Raw genomic sequence first — 27,069 nt, 5'->3', positions numbered from 1 at the left:
CAAAGTTCTCACCACACATCTAGATAAGTTCCTTAGGGGGTCTAGTTTCCAAAATGGTGTCATTTGTGGGAGGTTTCCACTGATTTGGTATATCAAGGGTTTTCCAATCGCGACATGATGTCCGATCTCAATTCCAGCCAAAAACGTCAAATGACGCTGCTTCCTTTCCGAGCTCTGCCATGCGCCCAAATAGTGCTTTACCCCCACATGTGGGGAATCAGCGTACTCAGGACAAATTGCACAATAACTTTTAGGGTCCTGTTACCCTTGGGAAAATAAAAATTGGGTTGAAAAGATCATTTTTGTGGAAAAAATATGATTTTTTAATTGTACCGCTGTACGTTATAAACTTCTGTAAAGCCCTTGTGGGTTCAAAGTTCCCACCACATATCTAGATAAGTTCCTTGGGGGGTCTAGTTTCCAAAATGGGGTCACTTGTCGGGGGTTTCCACTGTTTAGGTACATCAGGGACTCTCCAAACGTGACATGGCGTCCGATCTGAATTCCAGCCAATTTTGCATTGAAAAAGTCAAACGGCGCTCCTTCCATTCTGAGCTCTGCCATGCGCCGAAACAGTTGTTTCCCCCCACATATCAGGTATCAGCGTACTCAGGACAAATTGCACAATAACTTTTGCAGTCCAATTTCTCCTGTTACCCTTGGTAAAATAAAGAAAATTGAACCTGAAGTATTTTTTTTGTGAAAAAAAGTTAGATGTTCATTTTTTTTTTTAAATATTAAAAAAAATTCCTGTGACACACCTAAAGGGTTAATAAACTTCTTGAATGTGGTTTTGAGCACCTTAAGGGGTGCAGTTTTTAGAATGGTGTCACTTTTGGGTATTTTCTATCATATAGACCCCTCAAAGTGATGTGGTCCTAAAAATAAAATGGTGTTGTAAAAATGAGAAATCGCTGGTCAACTTTTGACCCTTATAACTTCCTAACAAAAAAAAATTTTGGTTCCAAAATTGTGCTGATGTAAAGTAAACATGTGGGAAATGTTAGTTATCAAGTTTTTTGTGTGCCGTATCTCTGTGATTTAAGGGCATAAAAATTCAAAGTTGGAAAATTGTGAAATTTTCAAGATTTTCGCCAAATTTCCGTTTTTCTCACAAATAAACGCAAGTTATTTGAATGAAATTGTACCACTAACATGAAGTACAATATGTCATGAGAAAACAATGTCAGAATCACCGGGATCCATGGAAGCGTTCCAGAGTTATGACCTCATAAAGGTACAGTGGTCAGAATTGTAAAAATTGGCCCGGTCATGAACGTGCAAACCACCCTTGGGGGTGAAGGGGTTAAGGAGGCGTTGGAGAAGGGTCATATTAGACCATCCTCTTCACCCTTAGGTGCCTTTTTTTTCGTGGCCAAAAAGGATGGTTCATTAAGGCCTTGTATTGATTATCGTGCACTCAACAAAATTACTATTAAATATCAGTTTCCGTTACCCCTGATTTCGGATCTATTCTCCAGAGTTAAAGGTGCTTGCTGGTTTACCAAGCTTGACCTCAGGGGGCGTATAATCTTATCTGCATTAAGCATGGGGATGAATGGAAGACGACGTTTAATACTCCGGAGGGACATTTTGAGTACCTGGTGATGCCTTTTGGGCTCACTAATGCCCCTTCTGTCTTCCAGTGCTTCATGAACGATATATTCCGAGACTTTGTGGATACATTTTTGATTATCTATCTGGATGATATTTTGATCTTCTCCAAGGATTGGGACTCTCATGTGGAACATGCTTGGACTGTGTTCCGGATCTTGAGGGAGAATTCCCTGTATGTCAAAGGATCGAAATGCCATTTTGGGGTACAGAGGATTTCATTTTTGGGATTTATTTTGTCTCCGTCAACTATTGAAATGGACCCGGCCAAGGTACAGGCCATTTATGATTGGGTTCAGCCCACTTCTTTGAAGGCCCTCCAGAAGTTTTTGGGTTTTGCTAATTTTTATCGGAAATTTATAGCTAATTTTTCTGGTATTGCCAAGCCATTGACTGATCTGACTAGGAAGGGTGCTGATGTGCTGAATTGGTCTCCGGAGGCTGTTTCTTCCTTTCAGGAGCTGAAGTGAAGATTCACTTCTGCCCCGGTTTTGCGGCAACCTGATGTCTCACTCCCGTTCCAGGTAGAGGTGGACGCTTCTGAGATTGGTGCAGGAGCTGTTTTGTCCCAAAAGGATCCTGAAACATCTAAAATGAATCCCTGTTCTTTCTTTTCCCGAAAGTTCTCTCCATCTGAAAGTAACTATGATGTGGGGAATCGGGAACTGTTGGCCATGAAATGGGCATTTGAGGAGTGGAGACATTGGTTGGAGGGAGCTAAACATCAAGTCGTGGTCCTCACTGACCACAAGAATTTGATTTACCTGGAGTCGGCCAAACGCTTGAACCCTAGACAGGCTAGGTGGGCTTTGTTTTTTTTTTTTACACGTTTTGATTTTGTGGTCTCTTTTCTTCCTGGCTCTAAGAATGTCAAGGCAGACGCTCTCTCTAGGAGCTTCTTTGCTGATTCTCCTGTGGTGACCAAGCCTGCTACCATCTTACGCGAAGGGGTAGTTCTTTCTGCCATCTCGCCCGATTTGAGACGTGCTCTGGAAGAGTTCCAGGAGGACAAACCTGAGCGTTGTCCCAGGGGAAAGTTGTATGTTCCTGACCAGTGGAAGAAGAGGGTGATGTCTGAAGTTCATTGCTCTGCATTGGCTGGTCATCCAGGTATTTTTGGTACTAGAGATCTGGTGAGTTGGTCTTTTTGGTGGCCCGCCTTGTCTCGTGATGTCAGGAATTTTGTGCAGTCCTGTGGGACTTGCTCCCGGTCTAAACCTTGTTCTCGCTCTAGTGGGTTGTTGATGACTTTGCCTGTCCCCAAGAGGCCATGGACCCATATTTCAATGGATTTCATCTCTGATATGCCTGTCTCTCAGAGAATGACTGTTATTTGGGTGATTTGTGATAGGTTCTCTAAGATGGTTCATCTTGTACCACTCCCTAAGTTGCCATCTTCCTCTGAGTTGGTGCCCCTGTTTTTGCAACAGGTGGTTCGCTTGCACGGGATTCCTGAGAACATTGTATCTGACAGAGGAGTCCAGTTTGTGTCTAGATTTTGGAGAACTTTCTGTTCCAAGCTGGGAATTCAGTCGTCCTTCTCCTCTGCTTTTCACCCTCAGACCAATAGGCAGACGGAGAGAACAAACCAGACCTTGGAGTCGTATTTGAGATGTTTTATTTCGGCTGATCAGGATGATTGGGTTTCATTTTTGCCCTTGGCCGAATTTGCTTTAAATAATAGAGCTAGTTCTGCCACTTTGATGTCACCTTTTTTTTTGTAACTTTGGGTTTCATCCTCAATTTTCTTCAGGGCAGGTGGAGCCTTCTGCCTGCCCAGGTATTGACACTGTGGTGGAGAGAATGCACCAGATCTGGGACCAAGTGGTGGATAAGTTATCTCTCTCCCAGGAAAAGGCCCAGCGGTTTTCCAACCGACATAGGACCATTGGTCCCCAGTTTAAGGTTGGTGATATGGTTTGGTTATCATCAAAAAATATCGCTATGAAGGTGGCTTCTCCTAAGTTTAAGCCTAGATTTACTGGACCTTACAAGATTTTGGAGATTATTAATCCGGTCTCTTTCCGTTTGGCTCTTCCTGTCACATTTAAAATCCATAATGTGTTCCATAAGTCCTTGTTGAAGAGGTTTGTTGAACCAGTTGTTCCTGGGGTGGCACCTCCAGACCCTGTATTGGTTGAGGGTAACATGGAATATGAGGTAGAGAAAGTACTGGATTCTCGTCTGAGTAGACGGAGACTCCAGTATTTGGTTAAGTGGAAGGGTTATGGTCAGGAGGATAATTCCTGGGTCTCTGCCTCTGCTATTCATGCCAAAAGATTGGTGCGTGCCTTTCATCAGGCTCGCCCTGATGGCGTGGATGAGGGTTCGGTGACCCCTCCTCAAGGGGGAGGTACTGTTGTGAGTTCATTTTCCCCTTCACCATTGAGGTCTGATGAACTCCCTCTTCTGGTGAAGGAAGGTAGTGAGGCTGATTACAAAGCACCTGAGCAGAATGATGATGACTGGGTGACTGGAATTGCTGACTGGATATAAGGCAGCCGACGCCCTTCTGCCTTGCGGGTGATTTTGAAAAAACAAAAACTAAATTTGTGCAGGTAATCTGCAGGCGGCAAAGTGGCCACATTCACATCTATGAGGCTGCGAAGCAGGAGCTCAGAGCGAGATCTCTGACCGCTGATGTAGAGCAGGACGCCGGTGCGAAACGGCTCATAGTCCGCGGGAGAAGCCGGTGTTACCAATTTGTGCGCTGAACGGCAGGAAAAAAACATCAACATGATCGGAGAATTAATGCACACAGGGGATGATTCATCAAACTAATATAAAAGCTCTGAAAAGTTTCCAAAAGTTTCACAGCGTGGAGTAGAGCAAAAGTTTAGGCACTTTGGGTGATTTCACGACAGCTTGAATCAGCTACACCAAACCGGTGGAAGATGGAAAGGAGCCGGAACGTTTTCCTGTCCAATTAATTAAAAGTGCCGACGTTTTTGTACTCCAAAAATTAAACTCTGACGGACGGAGGCTCTCGCCACTCAGAAGACGCACCAAATTCATCACAGGCCTCCTCATGTATTCAACACCGTCTGCTCCAGCAATGATGTCATAGTATGACCGAAAATAAAAGGTGCGAATACTAAACTGCAGCAATGCACATACACACCACAAAGTAATGGAAGGGACCTGCGGGGGCTTCAGTCACCTACCCAGACTTCAGGTCCGTTATCCGCAGGCAGCTGGTGGAGTCCAGACCCACTCTGCCATTCCTGACCACGCTGCATAAGAATGGGGAGAGCGCGGGGGCGATACGGTTCAGAGTGACCTCAGGGGACATTCTGCAAAGTGACAACCTGGAAGAAAAGTCACAGAAAATCCAGAATATCAGAACATGAAAAAAAATTTTAAACAATGTATTTTTCATTTTCTAAACATAACGAAAATATTCACAATAACAACCATAAGAATCAATAAGGAACAAATTACATAAAACCTTAACAGGCTATCACCATTATGGAAAGGTGGAGTCACTGCAATACATCATGTATTATACTCCAGAGCTGGTGCAGTCACAGTGTACATACATTACTGATCCTGAGTTACATCCTGTTTTATACTCCAGGGCTGCACTCACTATTCTGCTGGTGCAGTCACTGTGTACATACATTACATTACTGATCCTGAGTTACATCCTGTATTATACTCCAGAGCTGCACTCACTATTCTCCTGGTGCAGTCACTGTGTACATACATTACATTACTGATCCTGAGTTACATCCTGTATTATACTCCAGAGCTGCACTCACTATTCTCCTGGTGCAGTCACTGTGTACAGACATTACTGATCCTGAGTTACATCCTGTATTATACCCCAGAGCTGCGCTCACTATTCTGCTGGTGCAGTCACTGTGTACAGACATTACTGATCCTGAGTTACATCCTGTATTATACCCCAGAGCTGCACTCACTATTCTGCTGGTGCAGTCACTGTGTACAGACATTACTGATCCTGAGTTAAATCCTGTATTATACCCCAGAGCTGCGCTCACTATTCTGCTGGTGCAGTCACTATGTACATACATTACATTACTGATCCTGAGTTACATCCTGTATTATACTCCAGAGCTGCACTCACTATTCTCCTGGTGCAGTCACTGTGTACATACATTACATTACTGATCCTGAGCTACATCCTGTATTATACTCCAGAGCTGCACTCACTATTCTGCTGGTGCAGTCACTGTGTACATACATTACATTACTGATCCTGAGTTACATCCTGTATTATACCCCAGAGCTGCACTAACTATTCTCCTGGTGCAGTCACTGTGTACATACATTACATTACTGATCCTGAGTTACATCCTGTATTATACTCCAGAGCTGCACTCACTATTCTGCTGGTGCAGTCACTGTGTACATACATTACATTACTGATCCTGAGCTACATCCTGTATTATACTCCAGAGCTGCACTCACTATTCTGCTGGTGCAGTCACTGTGTACATACATTACATTACTGATCCTGAGTTACAGCCTGTATTATACTCCAGAGCTGCACTCACTATTCTGCTGGTGCAGTCACTGTGTACATACATTACATTACTGATCCTGAGTTACATCCTGTATTATACTCCAGGGCTGCACTCACTATTCTGCTGGTGCAGTCACTGTGTACATACATTACATTACTGATCCAGAGTTACATCCTGTATTATACTCCAGGGCTGCACTCACTATTCTGCTGGTGCAGTCACTATGTACATACATTACATTACTGATCCTGAGTTACATCCTGTATTATACTCCAGGGCTGCACTCACTATTCTGCTGGTGCAGTCACTGTGTACATACATTACTGATCCTGAGTTACATCCTGTATTATACCCCAGAGCTGCGCTCACTATTCTGCTGGTGCAGTCACTGTGTACAGACATTACTGATCCGGAGTTACATCCTGTATTATACCACAGAGCTGCACTCACTATTCTGCTGGTGCAGTCACAGTGTACATACATTACTGATCCTGAGTTACCTCCTGTATTATACTCCAGAGCTGCACTCACTATTCTGCTGGTGCAGTCTCTGTGTACATACATTACATTACTGATCCTGAGTTACCTCCTGTATTATACTCCAGAGCTGCACTCACTATTCTGCTGTGCAGTCACTGTGTACATACATTACATTACTGATCCTGAGTTACATCCTGTATTATACTCCAGAGCTGCACTCACTATTCTGCTAGTGCAGTCACTGTGTACATACATTACATTACTGATCCTGAGTTACATCCTGTATTATACCCCAGAGCTGCACTCACTATTCTGCTGGTGCAGTCACTGTGTACATACATTACATTACTGATCCTGAGTTACCTCCTGTATTATACTCCAGAGCTGCACTCACTATTCTGCTGGTACACTCACTGTGTACATACATTACATTACTGATCCTGAGTTACAGCCTGTATTATACTCCAGAGCTGCACTCACTATTCTGCTGGTGCAGTCACTGTGTACATACATTACATTACTGATCCTGAGTTACATCCTGTATTGTACTCCAGGGCTGCACTCACTATTCTGCTGGTGCAGTCACTGTGTACATACATTACATTACTGATCCAGAGTTACATCCTGTATTATACTCCAGGGCTGCACTCACTATTCTGCTGGTGCAGTCATTGTGTACATACATTACATTACTGATCCAGAGTTACATCCTGTATTATACTCCAGGGCTGCACTCACTATTCTGCTGGTGCAGTCACTATGTACATACATTACATTACTAATCCTGAGTTACATCCTAGAATCATAGAATCATAGAATCGTAGAGTTGGAAGGGACCTCCTGGGCCATCTGGTCCAACACCCTGCTCAAAGCAGGATTCGCTAAATCATCCCAATCAGATGTCTGTCCAGCCTCTGTTTGAAGACTTCCATTGAAGGAGAACTCACCACTTCTCGTGGCAGCCTGTTCCACTCATTGATCACTCTAACTGTCAAAAAGTTTTTTCTAATATCTAATCTGTGTCTCCTCCCATTCAGTTTCATCCCATTGCTTCTAGGTCTTTCCTTGTGCAAATGAGAATAAAGTTGATCCTTCTACAATGTGACAGCCCTTTAGATATTTGTAGACAGCAATTAAGTCTCCTCTCAGTCTTCTCTTTTGCAAACTAAACATTCCCAAATCCTGCAACCTTTCCTCATAAGACAGGGTTTGCAGACCGGTCACCATTCTGGTCGCTCTTTTCTGAACTTGCTCCAGTTTGTTGATGTCTTTTTTAAAATGTGGGGCCCAAAACTGGACACAATATTCCAGATGAGGTCTGACCAAAGAGGAGTAGAGGGAAATAATGACTTCACGTGATCTAGACTGTATGCTTCTGTTAATACATCCTAGAACTGCATTTGCCTTTTTTGCTGCTGCATCACACTGTTGACTCATATTCAGTCTGTGATCTATTAGTATACCCAAGTCTTTTTCACATGTGCTGTCACTTAGCCCTATTCCTCCCATTCTATATATGTTTTTTCCATTTTTATTGCCCAGATGTAGTACTTTGCATTTCTCCCTGTTAAAAACCATTCTGTTAGTTGCTGCCCACTTCTCCAGTTTATTTAAATCTTTTTGAATCCTCTCTCTCTCTCTTCTCTAGTATTAGCTATCCCTCCTAGCTTTGTGTCATCAGCAAATTTAATCAGTTTACCCTCAATTCCTTCATCTAAATCGTTGATAAAGATGTTGAACAATACAGGGCCCAGGACAGAGCCCTGTGGTACCCCACTTGAGACATTCTTCCAACTGGATGTGCAGCCATTTACGACCACTCTTTGGGTCCGATCACTAAGCCAGCTATGAATCCACCTAACAGTTGCCTTGTCCATTCCATACTTAGTCATTTTTTCAATAAGGATTGTATGAGAGACTTTGTCAAATGCTTTGCTGAAGTCAAGAAATACTATATCTACAGCATTTCCTTGATCCACCCAATCAGTGATACCGTCATAGAAGGAAATTAAGTTAGTCTGACATGACTTATTAGTTACAAACCCATGCTGACTCTGTTTAATCACTTCATTCTTATCCAGGTATTGACTTACATGTTGTTTAATAATTTGTTCAAAGATCTTTCCTGGTATAGAAGTCAGACTCACCGGCCTATAGTTGCCTGGGTCCACCTTCTTCCCCTTTTTGAAGATAGGAACAACATTTGCTCTTCTCCAGTCTTCTGGCACTTCTCCTGTTCTCCAAGAATTTTCAAAGATTATGGAGAGTGGTTCAGAAATTTCTTCTGCTATCTCCTTCAGTACTCTGGGGTGTAATTCATCTGGACCTGGAGACTTGAATTCATTTAGGTTAGCTAAGTGTTTCCTCACTATCTTTCTGTTTATAGATATCCTGGATTCTTCTATTCCCTTAATAGGACAGTGAATAACAGTTGGTGTTACATTTCCTTTCTGAGAGAAAACAGATGCAAAATAGGAATTTAAAAGTTCAGCCTTCTCAACATCCTGTCTTACCATTTCATCATTTTCATCCTGTAAAAATCCTATAGCATCTTTGACTTTTCTTTTACTTTTGACATATCCCCAAAATCCTTTATTATTGCTTTTGACATCTCTTGCAAGCCTCAATTCATTTTCAGCTTTAGATAATCTGATTTGTGCCCTGCAGATTCTGCAGACAGCATTATATTCTTCTTTAGATATGCCTCCCTCTTTCCATTTTATAAACATTTTTTTCTTCCTTTTTAGCATGTGCTTAAGTTCTGTGTTCACCCATCCTGGTTTCCTTAAATGCTTCCTATTCTTCCCTCTTTTCGGAATTGTTAACAACTGTGCTTTGAGAATTTCATTTTTCAAGATTTCCCATCCTTCCTGGACATTTTTGTCTTTAAGGATATCCAGCCATTGGATCCCTCCAATTATCTTTCTGAATCCCTTAAAATCTGCCTTTCTGAAATCTAACCTTGACGTCTGAGTCTTCACAGGTCTTCGGCCTCTAGTTATCCAAAATTCTAAAATAGCATGGTCGCTACCTCCTAGGGTCCCAGCCACTTTTACCTCCTCAACCATTTCCTCCCTGTTTATAAGGATTAGATCCAAGGTAGCAGTTCCCCTTGTTTTCTCCCCTACCTTTTGGAAGATAAAGTTGTCAGCAAGAGAGGATAAGAATTTCCTTGACCTGTTAGTTTTGCCTGAGAGAGATTCCCAACAAATGTCTGGATAGTTGAAATCTCCCATGACAACTATGTCATATTTTTGGGAGAACTTGGCCATTTGATGCATAAAGAGTTCATCCATATCTTCAGCTTGCACAGGCGGCCTGTAGTAAATGCCTACAATGGTGTCCTTTCCATTGTTCTGTCCTTGTATTCTTACCCAAACAGTTTCCACAGAACTCCCAGTCTCTGAAGCTTCAATCTCTGTGCAGATATACGCATTTCGAACATACAATGCGACACCCCCTCCTCGTTTATCAAGTCTGTTTCTTGCAAATAAGTTGTATCCTTCTAGTCTTGTATTCCACTCATGTGTATTGTCCCACCAAGTCTCAGTGATTCAAATGACATCATATTTCTTTTCCTGTGTTAGTAGTTCCAATTCTCCTTGTTTGTTGCCCATGCTTTGTGCATTAGTATAGAAACATTTTAGTTTGTGATTGGTTTCTCTTTCTCCAATATTTTTATTAATTAGATTCTTTTGTCTTTGTTCTTCCTTTCCACTTCTATTAGCAGAGTTCTCAATAGCATTTGTCAGGTGTATGGCTTTTTCTGGTCTTTTGTTTCCCTTCCCATGTTGTTCTAGTTTAAAGCTCTCCTTACAAGTGTAGCAAGGCGACTTCCAAATACATGCTTTCCAGTCTTCGTAAGGTGCACCCCATCTCTAGCAAGTAGTCCATCGTATAAGTAGTTCACTCCGTGATCCAGAAATCCAAATCGTTGCTGACGGCACCATCGACGTAGCCAGTTGTTCACCTGCAGAATCTTATTCCACCTCCTTGTTCCATGGCCATCCACTGGGAGGATGGAAGAGAAGACCACCTGCGCTCCCAGTTCTTTCACTTTCTTGCCTAAGTCTTCAAAGTCTCTGCAGATGGTTTCCAGGTCGTTTCTTGCGGTGTCATTTGTCCCCACATGTAGTAGCAGGAATGGGTAGTCATCTGTAGGTCTGAAGAGTCCTGATATCCTGTCAGACACATCTTTAATTTAATGTATTATACCCCAGAGCTGCGCTCACTATTCTGCTGGTGCAGTCACTGTGTACAGACATTACTGATCCTGAGTTACCTCCTGTATTATACTCCAGAGCTGCACTCACTATTCTGCTGTGCAGTCACTGTGTACATACATTACATTACTGATCCTGAGCTACATCCTGTATTATACTCCAGAGCTGCACTCACTATTCTGCTGGTGCAGTCACTGTGTACATACATTACATTACTGATCCTGAGTTACCTCCTGTATTATACTCCAGAGCTGCACTCACTATTCTGCTGGTGCAGTCACTGTGTACATACATTACATTACTGATCCTGAGTTACATCCTGTATTATACCCCAGAGCTGCACTCACTATTCTGCTGGTGCAGTCACTGTGTACATACATTACATTACTGATCCTGAGTTACATCCTGTATTATACTCCAGAGCTGCACTCACTATTCTGCTGGTGCAGTCACTGTGTACATACATTACATTACTGATCCTGAATTACATCCTGTATTATACTCCAGAGCTGCACTCACTATTCTGCTGGTGCAGTCACTGTGTACATACATTACATTACTGATCCTGATTTACATCCTGTATTACACTCCAGAGCTGCACTCACTATTCTGCTGGTACACTCACTGTGTACACACATTACTGATCCTGAGTTACATCCTGTATTATACCCCAGAGCTGCACTCACTATTCTGCTGGTGAAGTCACTGTGTACATACATTACATTACTGATCCTGAATTACCTCCTGTATTATACCCCAGAGCTGCACTCACTATTCTGCTGTGCAGTCACTGTGTACATACATTACATTACTGATCCTGAGTTACCTCCTGTATTATACTCCAGAGCTGCACTCACTATTCTGCTGGTGCAGTCACTGTGTACATACATTACATTACTGATCCTGAGTTACATCCTGTATTATACCCCAGAGCTGCACTCACTATTCTGCTGTGCAGTCACTGTGTACATACATTACATTACTGATCCTGAGTTACCTCCTGTATTATACTCCAGAGCTGCACTCACTATTCTGCTGGTGCAGTCACTGTGTACATACATTACATTACTGATCCTGAGTTACATCCTGTATTATACTCCAGAGCTGCACTCAATATTCTGCTGGTGCAGTCACTGTGTACATACATTACATTACTGATCCTGAATTACCTCCTGTATTATACCCCAGAGCTGCACTCACTATTCTGCTGTGCAGTCACTGTGTACATGCATTACATTACTGATCCTGAGTTACATCCTGTATTATACTCCAGAGCTGCACTCACTATTCTGCTGGTGCAGTCACTGTGTACATACATTACTGATCCTGAGTTACATCCTGTATTATACTCTAGAGCTGCACTCACTATTCTGCTGGTGCAGTCACTGTGTACATACATTACATTACTGATCCTGAGTTACATCCTGTATTATACCCCAGAGCTGCGCTCACTATTCTGCTGGTGCAGTCACTGTGTACATACAATACTGATCCTGAATTACCTCCTGTATTATACCCCAGAGCTGCACTCACTATTCTGCTGGTGCAGTCACTGTGTACATACATTACATTACTGATCCTGAGTTACCTCCTGTATTATACTCCAGAGCTGCACTCACTATTCTGCTGGTGCAGTCACTGTGTACATACATTACTGATCCTGAGTTACATCCTGTATTATACTCTAGAGCTGCACTCACTATTCTGCTGGTGCAGTCACTGTGTACATACATTACATTACTGATCCTGAGTTACATCCTGTATTATACTCCAGAGCTGCACTCACTATTCTGCTGGTGCAGTCACTGTGTACATACATTACTGATCCTGAGTTACATCCTGTATTATACTCTAGAGCTGCACTCACTATTCTGCTGGTGCAGTCACTGTGTACATACATTACATTACTGATCCTGAGTTACATCCTGTATTATACCCCAGAGCTGCGCTCACTATTCTGCTGGTGCAGTCACTGTGTACATACATTACTGATCCTGAATTACCTCCTGTATTATACCCCAGAGCTGCACTCACTATTCTGCTGGTGCAGTCACTGTGTACATACATTACATTACTGATCCTGAGTTACCTCCTGTATTATACCCCAGAGCTGCGCTCACTATTCTGCTGGTGCAGTCACTGTGTACATACATTACTGATCCTGAGTTACATCCTGTATTATACCCCAGAGCTGCGCTCACTATTCTGCTGGTGCAGTCACTGTGTACATACATTACTGATCCTGAGTTACATCCTGTATTATACTCCAGAGCTGCACTCACTATTCTGCTGGTGCAGTCACTGTGTACATACATTACATTACTGATCCTGAGTTACCTCCTGTATTATACTCCAGAGCTGCGCTCACTATTCTGCTGGTGCAGTCACTGTGTACATACATTACATTACTGATCCTGAGTTACCTCCTGTATTATACTCCAGAGCTGCGCTCACTATTCTGCTGGTGCAGTCACTGTGTACATACATTACATTACTGATCCTGAGTTACCTCCTGTATTATACTCCAGAGCTGCGCTCACTATTCTGCTGGTGCAGTCACTGTGTACATACACTACATTACTGATCCTGAGTTACATCCTGTATTATACCCCAGAGCTGCACTCACTATTCTGCTGGTGCAGTCACTGTGTACATACATTACATTACTGATCCAGAGTTACATCCTGTATTATACCCCAGAGCTGCACTCACTATTCTGCTGGTGCAGTCACTGTGTACATACACTACATTACTGATCCTGAGTTACATCCTGTATTATACTCCAGAGCTGCACTCACTATTCTGCTGGTGCAGTCACTGTGTACATACACTACATTACTGATCCTGAGTTACATCCTGTATTATACTCCAGAGCTGCGCTCACTATTCTGCTGGTGCAGTCACTGTGTACATACACTACATTACTGATCCTGAGTTACATCCTGTATTATACTCCAGAGCTGCACTCACTATTCTGCTGGTGCAGTCACTGTGTACATACATTACATTACTGATCCTGAGTTACATCCTGTATTATACTCCAGAGCTGCACTCACTATTCTGCTGGTGCAGTCACTGTGTACATACACTACATTACTGATCCTGGATTACATCCTGTATTATACTCCAGAGCTGCACTCACTATTCTGCTGGTGCAGTCACTGTGTACATACATTACATTACTGATCCTGAGTTACATCCTGTATTATACCCCAGAGCTGCACTCACTATTCTGCTGGTGCAGTCACTGTGTACATACATTACATTACTGATCCTGAGTTACCTCCTGTATTATACTCCAGAGCTGCACTCACTATTCTGCTGGTGCAGTCACTGTGTACATACATTACATTACTGACCCTGAGTTACATCCTGTATTATACTCCAGAGCTGCACTCACTAGTCTGCTGGTGCAGTCACTGTGTACATACATTACATTACTGATCCTGAGTTACATCCTGTATTATACTCCAGAGCTGCACTCACTATTCTGCTGGTGCAGTCACTGTGTACATACATTACATTACTGATCCTGAGTTACATCCTGTATTATACCCCAGAGCTGCACTCACTATTCTGCTGGTGCAGTCACTGTGTACATACATTACATTACTGATCCTGAGTTACCTCCTGTATTATACTCCAGAGCTGCACTCACTATTCTGCTGGTGCAGTCACTGTGTACATACATTACATTACTGATCCTGAGTTACATCCTGTATTATACCCCAGAGCTGCACTCACTATTCTGCTGGTGCAGTCACTGTGTACATACATTACATTACTGATCCTGAGTTACCTCCTGTATTATACTCCAGAGCTGCACTCACTATTCTGCTGGTGCAGTCACTGTGTACATACATTACATTACTGACCCTGAGTTACATCCTGTATTATACTCCAGAGCTGCACTCACTAGTCTGCTGGTGCAGTCACTGTGTACATACATTACATTACTGACCCTGAGTTACATCCTGTATTATACTCCAGAGCTGCACTCACTAGTCTGCTGGTGCAGTCACTGTGTACATACATTACATTACTGATCCTGAGTTACATCCTGTATTATACTCCAGAGCTGCACTCACTATTCTGCTGGTGCAGTCACTGTGTACATACATTACATTACTGATCCTGAGTTACCTCCTGTATTATACTCCAGAGCTGCACTCACTATTCTGCTGGTGCAGTCACTGTGTACATACATTACATTACTGACCCTGAGTTACATCCTGTATTATACTCCAGAGCTGCACTCACTAGTCTGCTGGTGCAGTCACTGTGTACATACATTACATTACTGATCCTGAGTTACATCCTGTATTATACTCCAGAGCTGCACTCACTATTCTGCTGGTGCAGTCACTGTGTACATACATTACATTACTGATCCTGAGTTACCTCCTGTATTATACTCCAGAGCTGCACTCACTATTCTGCTGGTGCAGTCACTGTGTACATACATTACATTACTGACCCTGAGTTACATCCTGTATTATACTCCAGAGCTGCACTCACTAGTCTGCTGGTGCAGTCACTGTGTACATACATTACATTACTGATCCTGAGTTACATCCTGTATTATACTCCAGAGCTGCACTCACTATCCTGCTGGTGCAGTCACTGTGTACATACATTACATTACTGATCCTGAGTTACATCCTGTATTATACTCCAGAGCTGCACTCACTATTCTGCTGGTGCAGTCACTGTGTACATGCATTACATTACTGATCCTGAGTTACATCCTGTATTATACCCCAGAGCTGCACTCACTATTCTGCTGGTGCAGTCACTGTGTACATACATTACATTACTGATCCTGAGTTACATCCTGTATTATACTCCAGAGCTGCACTCACTATTCTGCTGGTGCAGTCACTGTGTACATACATTACATTACTGACCCTGAGTTACATCCTGTATTATACTCCAGAGCTGCACTCACTATTCTGCTGGTGCAGTCACTGTGTACATACATTACATTACTGATCCTGAGTTACATCCTGTATTATACCCCAGAGCTGCACTCACTATTCTGCTGGAGCAGTCACTGTGTACATACATTGCATTACTGATCCTGAGTTACATCCTGTATTATACTCCAGAGCTGCACTCACTATTCTGCTGGTGCAGTCACTGTGTACATACATTACATTACTGATCCTGAGTTACATCCTGTAATATACCCCAGAGCTGCACTCACTATTCTGCTGGTGCAGTCACTGTGTACATACATTACATTACTGATCCTGAGTTACATCCTGTATTATACTCCAGAGCTGCACTCACTATTCTGCTGGTGCAGTCACTGTGTACATACATTACTGATCCAGAGTTACATCCTGTATTATACTCCAGAGCTGCGCTCACTATTCTGCTTCTGGCAGTTATGACGTGTTACCCTGGTCAGCCTCAGCCCCGTGTACACAGCGGTCTCCGGTAGTTCCCTCCCCAGTCACTCACTCACCCCAGGAGACGCCGCGTCCATCCAGCAGGAAACTCCGAGGGGTTTAATTGTCAGGTCCCCACGCTGATCTGCCCTTGTTAATGCCTGTACCGTGTAATTATTGTTGCTGGCTCTCTTACTATCCTATGAATATCTCTCACATTATGATTCATTCTGAAGCAATATTGCGGCTGGGCAGATTACACGCAGGCGCTGTACAGCCAGACACGCTGTATTTTTTCCCCTCAGGCATTATGCGGGCAGCCCTCAGAGGTCACACTGCGTTGCTATGGAGGCAGACAGTTTGTTGTATTTCCGCGTTTGCATGTCACGTGACTTCAGCCTTGTGATCCAATTGGTCGGAAACTTGTCACGTGGCGTTGTCGAACTTCTCGGAGCCATCTATCAGCGGCAGCTCGGGACACTGGAGTAAGTGCTGCGTGTGTGGTGAGGGGAGCGGGCTGCAGGTGGAGAGTGCGGAGACAGTGCGAGTCCCAGGAGACAGCCTGCTGGGGGTTATAGCTGCTCGGTGATTGTCTGTGGGCGGTGTTCACACTGTGTCTGTGTGCGGCTCCGTTACTTCCTGTCAGTTTGCACATTCAGGATCTCTGTCCCCTGTCAGTGAATGGAGGCCATGTTACCCCTCCAGGGTGCAGAGTTCTGTTGTGTTTCTCCCTCCATCGTCTTGGAGCCAGGATCTGTCGCTTCTCCGCGGTTGTTGGGATGACTTGTCCTTCACCACAAACCCTTTTACTTTACTGTTCAATAATCTGAAACATTAAAAAAATCCGAGCAGGAGTAAAATGTGAACAAAAAACAACAACCTTGGCCTCCCTGCCGCTGCTCGTGGTCTTCATGGCGTTTGCTGTGCGGTAAAACTGAGCTGGGATCCTGGCGGTGCCGGGCCGGGAGCGGCGTCTCCTTATCATTACGGGTAGAGAAACGTGTCAATCTCTGGAAGAAAACTTCTGCTTTTTGTCGCTTTGTTCTGATCCGTAACTTTTCTGTTTGTTTCTTTCACTGGATTTGGGGTGTATATATACACAGCTCTGGCAAAAATGAAGAGACCATCAAATCCCTGTCATGGCCGCCCAATCTCCAGACCTGAACCCCACTGAAAACCTCCAGAATGTAATCAGGAGGAAGATGGAGAGTCACAAGCCATCAGACAAAGAAGAACTGCTGACATTTCTGTACCAGGAGCGGCATAAGGTCACCCAGAAGCAGTGTGAGAGACTGGAGGAAAGCAGCCAAGACTCAGGAAACCCGGGATTAACAATCATGGGGATTCCACAGAATACTGATCTCTGAACTCTTCCTGAGGTAAAACATGAGTATTGTTGTGTCTAAATGATCATGATCTTGCTTTCTTAGCATTATTTGAGGTCTGCAATTTTTTTGTTATTTTGACCATTTCTCAATTTCTGAAAATACAAAATTTAGTGCTTGGAAATTCGGAGACATGTTGTCAGTAGTTTATAGAATAAAAGAACAATGTACATTTTACTCCAAAATATAAAGAGAAAAATCAGAGAAACTGAACATTTTGCAGCAGTGGGTTAATTTTTGCCAGAGCTGTATGTGTGTGCGGTAAATAAAGGTAAGTGTAATTTCAGGGATTTTATTTTTTTCTTTACAGCATTTACCGTCCCTTTATTCAGCTTTGTTTTTATTTAGACGTTTTACAGTTGTGCGGATAGAAAATGTTTTATTTTTAGGTATAATCTTCCTCTTTTGCCTGCAGACCTCACATCAGAGGGATCTGTGCAGCTCCAGCTGAAACCAGGAACTGATGTCGGGTGTCGGACCCCCACCGATCAGGCATGGATGACAGAGCCTAAGGGTGTTGAATTCCTGAGCCGCCCCTTTACATGAACCTTCCCTTATTCCACTATGGCGGTGTTAAGAACGGAGGAACGCACTAAATAAATAATAAAGTGCGTTGGCCGCTCGGGGTCCACCATGCAGTAGGTGTTAAAACCGCTGCTAGACAATGGCAGATGCGCTATATGGCGGTATAATGCGCACGGGTTCAACATCACCCGATGTGCGCTGAGCGGACTCTATTAGCTCACAGAGGCGCTGTAACAAACAAACACCGAGTCTGTTAGACTCACAGGTCTCGGTGAAATTGCACGCACGGTATCAGGTCACAGGACCGGGTCCAAGACGGGACAGTGTCCGTCTAGACCTACCGTGCGTGCGGTGTCGCTACTGCGGACACCAGTAAGTGCTGCTGAATGCAGCGCGGCGGCAGACACAGCCGCTATGCGATAGTGCCGTGAGAGACGTAACACCACCGGACGCTAGTGTAGAGGTGCGGTGTGCACAGTGGCCTAAGGTTTGCCACTGACTGGCGTTGACTCTATAGTTGCCTATCCACATGCGTAATATCAGAGGGAGGGGAATCTTAATAAGTCAGTCACCAGAATCATCCATCCATCACCATTCACACATCTAGCAAGAAGAGTCTATACTAGCGCATGGCCGAGCGGCCATGCGGGCCTTTTATAGCCGTGCGCTGCCGGGACCTTCAAGATCTCTGAGATGGACCAATCAGATCTGAAGAAGGACCTGAGCACGTGACTCCCGACCTCCAATGGGAGATCGTCTCGTGAGCATGCTCAGTGGAGCTGCAGAGGAACTTAGCCTCAGGAATGACTTGCTGCAGAGCAGCATATGAGGCTCTGGATTCCTGTTGTGTAGCTGCAGGAATCCGACGCCTAACATGGCGGTATACAGTAAAATAACAATCCCTTCTTGGTGCATGTGATCCCCACAGCTGAGTCCTGCTGATTGAAGAGGTTGTCCACTACTTTCACATTGACCTATTCTTAGGAGAGAAGGAAGGAATATCCTCCACACTCTCAACCTCGATCTATTCAAGATACTTTATTGACTGAGACGCATCAAAGACGCATGAACCAGCTGAAAACCGATCAGCGACAAAATAAAGACATTCCGACCGCTCCCGGGTCTTCATCACAAGGTCGCAGTGTAGCTAAAATAAAATGTATAATATACGTAGATAGTGTCTCCTTATATGAAGATAAAGTAATTGAGACCCTATGGTTAAATAGAAGTGATTGTTAACATAGGGACTAATGGAATAATAAGGCGTCGTCTTTATTTTGTCGCTCATCTGTTTTCAGTGTGTTCAGGCTCCTTTGGTCAATCAATAAGGTGTGTGGAATATATCAACTTTGAGAGTGCAGTGATTACTCCTTTCTATATACTGGGACTACAACCCACTCCTCCACCACCTCCATTTTATTCAGTGCAGACCAATTATTAACTTTTACTATTCTTAGGACTGGTCATCAATGTCTGATCGGCTGGGATCCGACACCCACCGATCAGATGTTATCGGTGTAGGCGGCTGCCGGAAGGAAGTACTCACCAAAATGCATCCGCCTTGTATTGATAGCATATGTGTGGTTCCCTGCCACAGCCACTACAAGTAGACGGAGGAGTTAGGCAACTGAGTATTTCTGGCCAGCCACAGACACCAATAACTGATCGGTGGGCTACTGGGTGTCGGACCGCGGCCGATCAGACATTGATGACCTGTCCTAAGAAATAGTCAAAGCTGATAATTGATCAGCCTTCAAAGTAAAATGGAAGATTGGAAGACCGGCTGCATTATTGCAAAGTATCTCATGGTGAGAAAACCTCCTACAATGCAAATATCTTAGGCTACTTTCACACTAGCGTCGGTACGGGCCCGTCGCAATGCGTCGGGCCGACGTACCGACGCACGTTGTGAAAGATTTGCACAACGGGGGCAGCGGATGCAGTTTTTCAACGCATCCGCTGCCCCATTGTAATGTCCAGGGAGGAGGGGGCGGAGTTTCGGCCGCGCATGCGCGGTCGAAAATGGCAGACAACGCAAAAAAAAAAGGTTACATGTAACGTTTTTTGGTGCGTTGCGGCCGCCAAAACACGACACATCCGTCGCACGATGGATGCAACGTGTGGCCATACGTCGCAATGCGTCGCTAATGCAAGTCTATGGAGAAAAAACGCATCCTGCAGGCAACTTTTCAGGATGCGTTTTTTCTCCAAAACGGCGCATTGCGACGTACGTCACACGATGCTAGTGTGACAGTAGCCTTAGATGTACATTATTGCTGCAAGTTTTAGGGTTTGTGCACATGTTAACTATTTGCAAACATTTTTGCATCAAAAGTGTGTTTTTGGGTAGGAAAGAAACGCTGCATAAAAAGAAATCTGCGTCTCTGCAGCTTGTTTAATGCTTTTTTTTCTCATTCGTTAAAATGAGTGAAAAACACTAAGAATTGATTCTGCAGAGATGAAACTGATTCAAAACTGCAAGGAAAAAAATAAGCAACATGAGCTTGGGATTTCAGAAATGTCTCACTTTGTTGAAACCGTAAAATGCTGCGATTTTCACGGGAAAAAACGCGACGTGTGAACATGGCCTTAGGCCGTCATCACACTAGAGAGAAATACAGACAAGTGAGAGGCGTAAAACCCACGCATTGCACACCGACCAATGATTCTCTATGGGTCAGCTCCCAACAGGCGTATATTTCTCGGCCGTATTTTACGGGCCGAGATAATCGCAGCATGCGCCAATTCATGTCTATGGGTGCGCAAGAACAACGCATTACACACGGACCACACGTGTGACTTGCAAGAAATACGCAAGACTTCTCCAGGTGACAAAAAATGGGCCAATCCATCATCAGGAAGCTTAGACATGCTGATTAGCTCAAAAAGCGCTCCAGACATCCCGGAAGAACGCCTCCACGGAGTCCAGCAGCATGTCTCCACCACACACCAATGTGGAGATGTTGATTGTGTTGGTGCAGGAAAGGCCAGAAATTTGGGACCAACGTGATGCCCATTATTCAGACCGGGCCAGAAAAGAGGCAGCATGGAGGCGCACCTGTGGGCAGATTTTTACAGATTTTGGTGAACAGCCACGTGATGAGCAGCAACAAATGAGTAAGTTAGCGCTTTTTTAACCAATCTTAAAGGCCATAACTAAGCATTTTTCTAAGTAGCCCCTAAAATCCTATACTGTGTATGTAGTTAGCATTGTTTGTAATCGTAAATTATAGGAAAAAAGCGCACCCTACTAGGCCACATGATTTTTTTTTTAAGTTGCTTGTCACATTTCCCCAAGGTTAATTTACATATTTCGTTCACATTGCAGTTGAGGATGTGATGAGACGCTGGCGCAGCATCCGCGACCAGTACCGGCGGGAAAGACAGCAGAGGGCCAGGAGTGGGGCAGCAGCACCGACCACGAGGAAATATATGTATTTCGGTCGCCTGGCATTTTTGGCACCAATTATGGATCTCAGACCGTAGGTACAGACAGCACACCACATTACACATATGCTATTTAGGGTCAAATTTTTTTTTTTTTTATTACATTTCCAAACAGAACTCAGTCCAGCCTCACAGAGAGGGAGACAGGGTCGGATTCTGAGGCCATTATAGACCCGGTCGGGGGAGGTGAAGAGGTGGCTGGCCCATTTTCTGAGCCTTCCAGCTGCAACCCCCAAGCTCCACCAGCACCAGGACCTCCATCAGTTCCTTTACCAGGACCCGACACAGCGGCAGCCTTGAGAAACCAGGCAACAGCAGCAGCCCTGCTGTACCTCTGGATGGCTCCCCCCATCCTGCTGCCATATCCCGGCGTGGGAGATGTAGAAGAGACAACACTGCCTCTGATACCCGGAGGCATGTAGACACAGGTGTCCTCAATTACCTGTCCAGGACTGCCCTGGATGAGGGTGAAGAGGCATATTCCCGAAGCCTGGCCCGGTACCTCCGTCCCCTACCCTGTGAGGTGAGGCTACGTGTGCGAGGATCCATTTAGGTCCTAATTGATGCATGCACACACCCCAATACCCCATATGAGGTGTTTGAGTTTCTCGATAGGTGGCAGCTCTCAACCCGTAACCGTCTCCGCCTTACCCAACACCCAGATGTGCCTGCTCAGTTAGGATCTGAAGCTCCTCCTGCACGTGCGCCTACGCCTCATCCCATTCCCCCCCAAAACCAACCTTGGCCACAACAGGCCCAAATTGCGGCCTATAACCAACCTGCCCAATATCGCCATTTGTAGAGACCTGGTGTTGGAGGCTGGCCCCAACCTGGATTTGCTCGACATGGTCATATTGGGAGGTATGATGGACGGCCCTACAAATCAGCCACAGGAGTATAATCTCCATTTTCCATATGGCCACTTCGGCGCCCAGCAACATGACCCTGGCTACATATTACTACAGTGCCAAGATTATCCACCCCAACAGGGTGATGGTCAAGCTGGGCACCCCAACTCCCAACAAAGAGATGAAGGCCTCCCGCCCTCACCTCCGCCAACATACCAGCAATTATAAAAGAAAAATTGTCTTATTTGTTAGCAAATATTCTTTTTTGGTTATATATTTGGTTGTCCAAATAATGTTTACTACATAAATGCCCACATTTTAAGGGCAATATATGCCATAGGAAAATAATATGGTAACCACTATCATAAGTTACCTTTTGCATTTATAAAGAAGTTGAAAATGCAACGTTTGGACTCTTCTTTCATTATGTTAAGAAATGGAATAAGTAACACATCTTTAAGCCAAAGTAACTGAACACACAAACTATATTAAATGGACCAAAAAAAAATTATATAGACACATAAGAACATCACAACATAGATACAGCCTGATCTTGCCAGGTAGGAGCACCCTGAGGTGAAACAAAATACTGGGTGAACACATCACGGACTTTGATTCCTGAGAGAGGACGACGTAAAGGGAGCACATGTGGCCTAGGCCTATCTCCATTGTCCACCACACCTTCAGATACATCAGATGAGGAGCAATCATGCAGTCTAGTGAAGTTATGGAGGACCACACAAGCTTTGATGACCTCATTGACGTTGGCTTCACTCAGCTGAATGGCAGACTGGAGGACACGCCATTTGGCACAAAGCATGCCGAAGGTGCACTCCACCAGTCGTCGAGCATGTGATAGGCGCAAGTTAAATATCCTGCGCCGGTGGTCAAGGTTTCTGCGCGGGTATGGTTTCATTACATGCCTGGTCAATTGGAATGTTTCATCCCCCACTAGGACATGACGCACCGCTTCTTGATTGGAGCCTGGAAGCTGACGTGGTGGTAGGTCCAACTGGTTATTGCGCAGCTGCCCACCCATAATGGAAGAATTGAAGACTCGAGAGTCTCCAGTTCTAACATAAGCCCCAATGTCTACAATTATAAACCTGTAGTTACTATCAACCAGAGTCAACAAAACTACAGAAAAATATTGTTTATAATTATAGAATTGGGAACCTGAGTTCGGTGGCTTACACACCCGGATGTGCTTCCCATCTAGGGCTCCAATACAATTGGGGAATTGGCAGTGCAACTCAAATCCCCTGGCAATCCTCAACCAGGCTCCCATCTTGGGTTCTAGCATGACCAGTGGATGAAGTCTGGTCCAGATTTGAGAACATGTATCCCGGACTATGCCAGATATGGTCGATCTCCTAATCAAAAACTCCAGATGGAGTGCGACATAAGAAAGACCAGTTGTGAGGAACCTACAATTAAACAAATGTAGACAAAATATACATTACTACATGCTAAAGGATGCACACATTACATATAGATCATCAGAACAGTGGGTAAGAATCTAGGCGAACAATACATATACACACGGCTATGTAATGTGGAATAAAACATCATAGTATTCTTACTTAGAGCATAGATTTTGGATATATTAAGAAGGTCACTCAGCCATAAAGGGGTCACTGAGTAAGATAATTATATAGCAAACGAATCATCTACATACATTCTGTAGCTGAGGAATACATACCGTAACGCAGGGGTCTCAAACTCACAGCCCGCGGGCCAACTGCGGCCCTCGGGACAATAGTTTGCAGCCCTCAGCTCATGGTCCCTCGGGACAATAGTTTGCGGCCCTCACCTCATGGGCACTCACCTCGGCCGGGATCACACATGTGAGAAACACGGCCGAGTCTCGCATGTGAAATCCCAGTCACACGTAGTACCGCTCATTAAGGTCATGAATATGGACGCCACTCCACTCTCATAGGCGTGGCGCCCATATTCATGAGCTTAATGAGCGGTACCATGTGACGTGTGACCACACGCTCATACAGGAAGAAGATGTCGGCGCTGGACCATCGGAACTGCAGCAGAAGGAGGTGAGTATGATGATGGCTAGACAGCCACAGCAGCCAGCTGTCAGCAGGCAAGGCGTATGAGTCACACTCACAACACATGCAGCAGGAGCAGCCGAGCAGGGACCGGCCCGCACGACAGACTCGGGTGCGCCGGGTTCAGAATGAGCGGTGGGGCGGGGCGGTATATTGCTCTAGGAGGCATCAGCCGGCCTTAGTGCGAACTTGCGCCATTACCCCGGGCTCAGAAGCGGAGGCGGCCGCGGAAATTGCTGCTCAGCGGGACAGAAAAAAAAAGCGGAAAATACGCATTGGCTAACACTGAAACAGTGACACCAAGTGGAATTATCGACTACACAGCCCCAAACATGTCTTTTTCAAAGCCTGCAGTGAAGAGAAAGGTTGTTGATGAGCGCAGACAATTTCAGGAAAAGTGGGAAGTGCAATGTTTCTCTGTTGAGCCCAGGGGCATCCGACGAGTCTTATGTGCAGAGAAGGTTGCAGTGCACAAAGAATACAATGTGAAACGTCATTACATAACTAGCCATGCTGAGGAGTCTGCAAAACACCAGGGAGAAGAAAGAGCCAGCCGGGCTGCTAATCCTAAAAGAGATCTACTGAGGCAACAAGATTTCTTTAAGAAAGCAACCAAAGAGAATGCTGCAGCAGTGGAAGCCAGCGACGGGGTTAGTGAGATGATTGCTAAAGCAGGAAAGCCATTCAAAGAAGGTGAATTTGTAAAAAAGTGCGAATTACAGGCTGTGAGCTGTGTCTGTCCAGAAAAGAAAGCTCAGGTTAGCAACATCAGCCTTTCTGCCAACACCGCAGCAGAGCGCATGTCTGACCTGTCCAGTGACATTTATGATCAACTGTGTGAGGAAGCGGAATGTTTCCGTGTCTACTCAGCCGCTCTTGATGAGACCACAGACCTCACCGACACGGCCCAGCTCGCAATCTATGTCCGTGGTGTTGGTGACCATTGTGAAGTCATAGAGGAGTTGCTCACAGTGATTCCCATGCATGGCCAGACCACCGCTCAGGAGATATTTCACCAGCTGTGTGATGCCATTGAGAATGCCGGCTTACCTTGGAGGAGGTTTGTTGGAATAACAACTGATGGAGCGCCATCAATGACAGGGATGGAAAATGGACTGGTGGCACTTGGTAAAAAAAAAAACTGGGAGAGCAAGGTGTGGAGGAGGTGATTGCTCGGCATCATCCTTCAGCAGGCCCACTGCAGCAAACGCCTGAAGTCTGACAATGTGATGTTTTGTTGTGAAATGCATCAACCAGATCAGATCCAGGGGCTCAAACCACAGAAGGTTTCGTGCTTTTTTAGAGGAAATGGAGTCAGAATATGGGGATGTGCTCTGCTTCACCGAGGTGCGTCGGCTCAGCAGGGGAAACATGTTGAAGAGATTTTTTGAGTTGAGATCAGAAGTGAAAGCCTTCATGGAGAAAGATGAGGCTGCTGGTCCTGTGCCAAGTGATCCAGAATGGCTCATGGACTTGGTTTTTTTTGTTGATATCACGCATGAGCTTAATGTACTGAACAAGAAGTTATAAGGCCAGGGGCAACTGGTCAGTGCTGCCTATGACAACCTGAGAGCATTCTCCACAAAACTTATGGAAAGCCCAGCTTTCTCAGACAAACCTTGGCCATTTCCCATCATGCAGGGCACTCAGGCGCGCCATTCAGTGGTGAGGAGTATACGGATGTCATTTTGAAGCTATAGGAGGAATTTGATCACAGATTTGCAGACTTCAAGACGCACAGAGCCACATTTCACATTTTTGCGGACCCCTTCTCCTTTGATGTGCAAGATGCCCCTCCTGTGCTTCAGATGGAGCTCATTGACCTGCAGTGCAACTCTGAGCTCAAAGCCAAGTTCAGGGAGGTGAGTGGAAAAGCAGACAAGCTCGGGCAATTTTTGAGAGAATTGCCCCCAGCTTCCCTGAGCTTTCCCGAATGTTCAAGCGGACCATGTGTCTCTTTCTTTGAGAGCACATACTTGTGCGAAAAGCTCTTCTCTACCTTGAACTTCAATAAGTCCAAGTACAGGTCCAGACTTCCTGATGAGCATCTTCCAGCCCTACTGAGGGTCTCAGCTGCTTCCTCCCTTTAGCCAAATGTGGCTCGGCTCTGCGAGAGTCAGCGCTGCCAGATCTCTAGAAGCAAGAAGGAGGCAGGAGAAGCCATGCTCAAAACAGCTTATGTCCAAAGTTCCATTCATGTTCAGAAAGTTACATGTTAAAGAACTGTTAATACAGACATCTGAATAATAATAATGACATTTCTCTCGTCAGCAACTATGTGGTTTCTTCAGTCTTCTATATCTGCCGTATTATTATCATTTTCATTTTATTTATTACTGATTGATTTTTCTCTTATGATTTTGTTAATTTATTTTTATTTTTTAACACAAGATAAAAAGTAAAGACATTTGATAACATTGGAATGTTTTCGTAAGAGATTTTCTTGTGGAAAACCTGCTGCGGCCCAGCCTCACCCAGATTCTAGCTCCAGCGGCCCCCGGGTAAATGGAGTTTGAGACCCCTGCCGTAACGTAAGGAGAAGGCGCTCCTCCGCAGAGATACACTTGCGCCTCCAGGTGTCCTGGAAGGTGATCCCTG

General features: G+C 44.7%; 2 protein-coding genes across 12 annotated transcripts in view; one reads left to right on the top strand and one right to left on the bottom strand.

The window, feature by feature from the left end:
* The window catches only part of BABAM2 (BRISC and BRCA1 A complex member 2), a 142,420-nt gene extending 125,941 nt beyond the window's left edge, over positions 1–16,479 (bottom strand). Inside the window, exons 1-2 of one of the 6 annotated variants that reach the window (XM_073556334.1) lie at positions 16,278–16,479; positions 4,779–4,922 (exon numbers count right to left, since the gene is read on the bottom strand). In XM_073556334.1, coding sequence (XP_073412435.1) covers positions 4,779–4,906 — 128 coding nt within the window. In that variant the 5' untranslated portion in view covers positions 4,907–4,922; positions 16,278–16,479. Of the gene's footprint in view, positions 1–4,778; positions 4,923–16,211 lie in introns of all 6 variants that reach the window. The other 5 variants (XM_073556332.1, XM_073556333.1, XM_073556330.1 and 2 more) reach the window with 5 other exon arrangements.
* A 71-nt stretch (positions 16,480–16,550) lies between these two features.
* The window catches only part of RBKS (ribokinase), a 108,364-nt gene continuing 97,845 nt past the window's right edge, over positions 16,551–27,069 (top strand). The window contains exons 1-2 of one of the 6 annotated variants that reach the window (XM_073556324.1): positions 16,645–16,685; positions 17,304–17,579. Coding sequence is in view for 1 of the 6 variants with exons in the window: in XM_073556326.1 (XP_073412427.1) it covers positions 16,582–16,685 (104 nt within the window). In the remaining 5 variants the exon portion in view is untranslated. The other 5 variants (XM_073556325.1, XM_073556326.1, XM_073556328.1 and 2 more) reach the window with 5 other exon arrangements.

The sequence above is a fragment of the Dendrobates tinctorius genome, unplaced genomic scaffold (genome assembly GCF_039654945.1).
Source record: "Dendrobates tinctorius isolate UK_male_01 unplaced genomic scaffold, ASM3965494v1 ptg000232l, whole genome shotgun sequence".
Lineage (NCBI taxonomy): Eukaryota > Metazoa > Chordata > Amphibia > Anura > Dendrobatidae > Dendrobates > Dendrobates tinctorius.
Note: the sequence above shows the minus strand (reverse complement) of the source record. Positions and strands in the feature narration are given on the sequence as shown.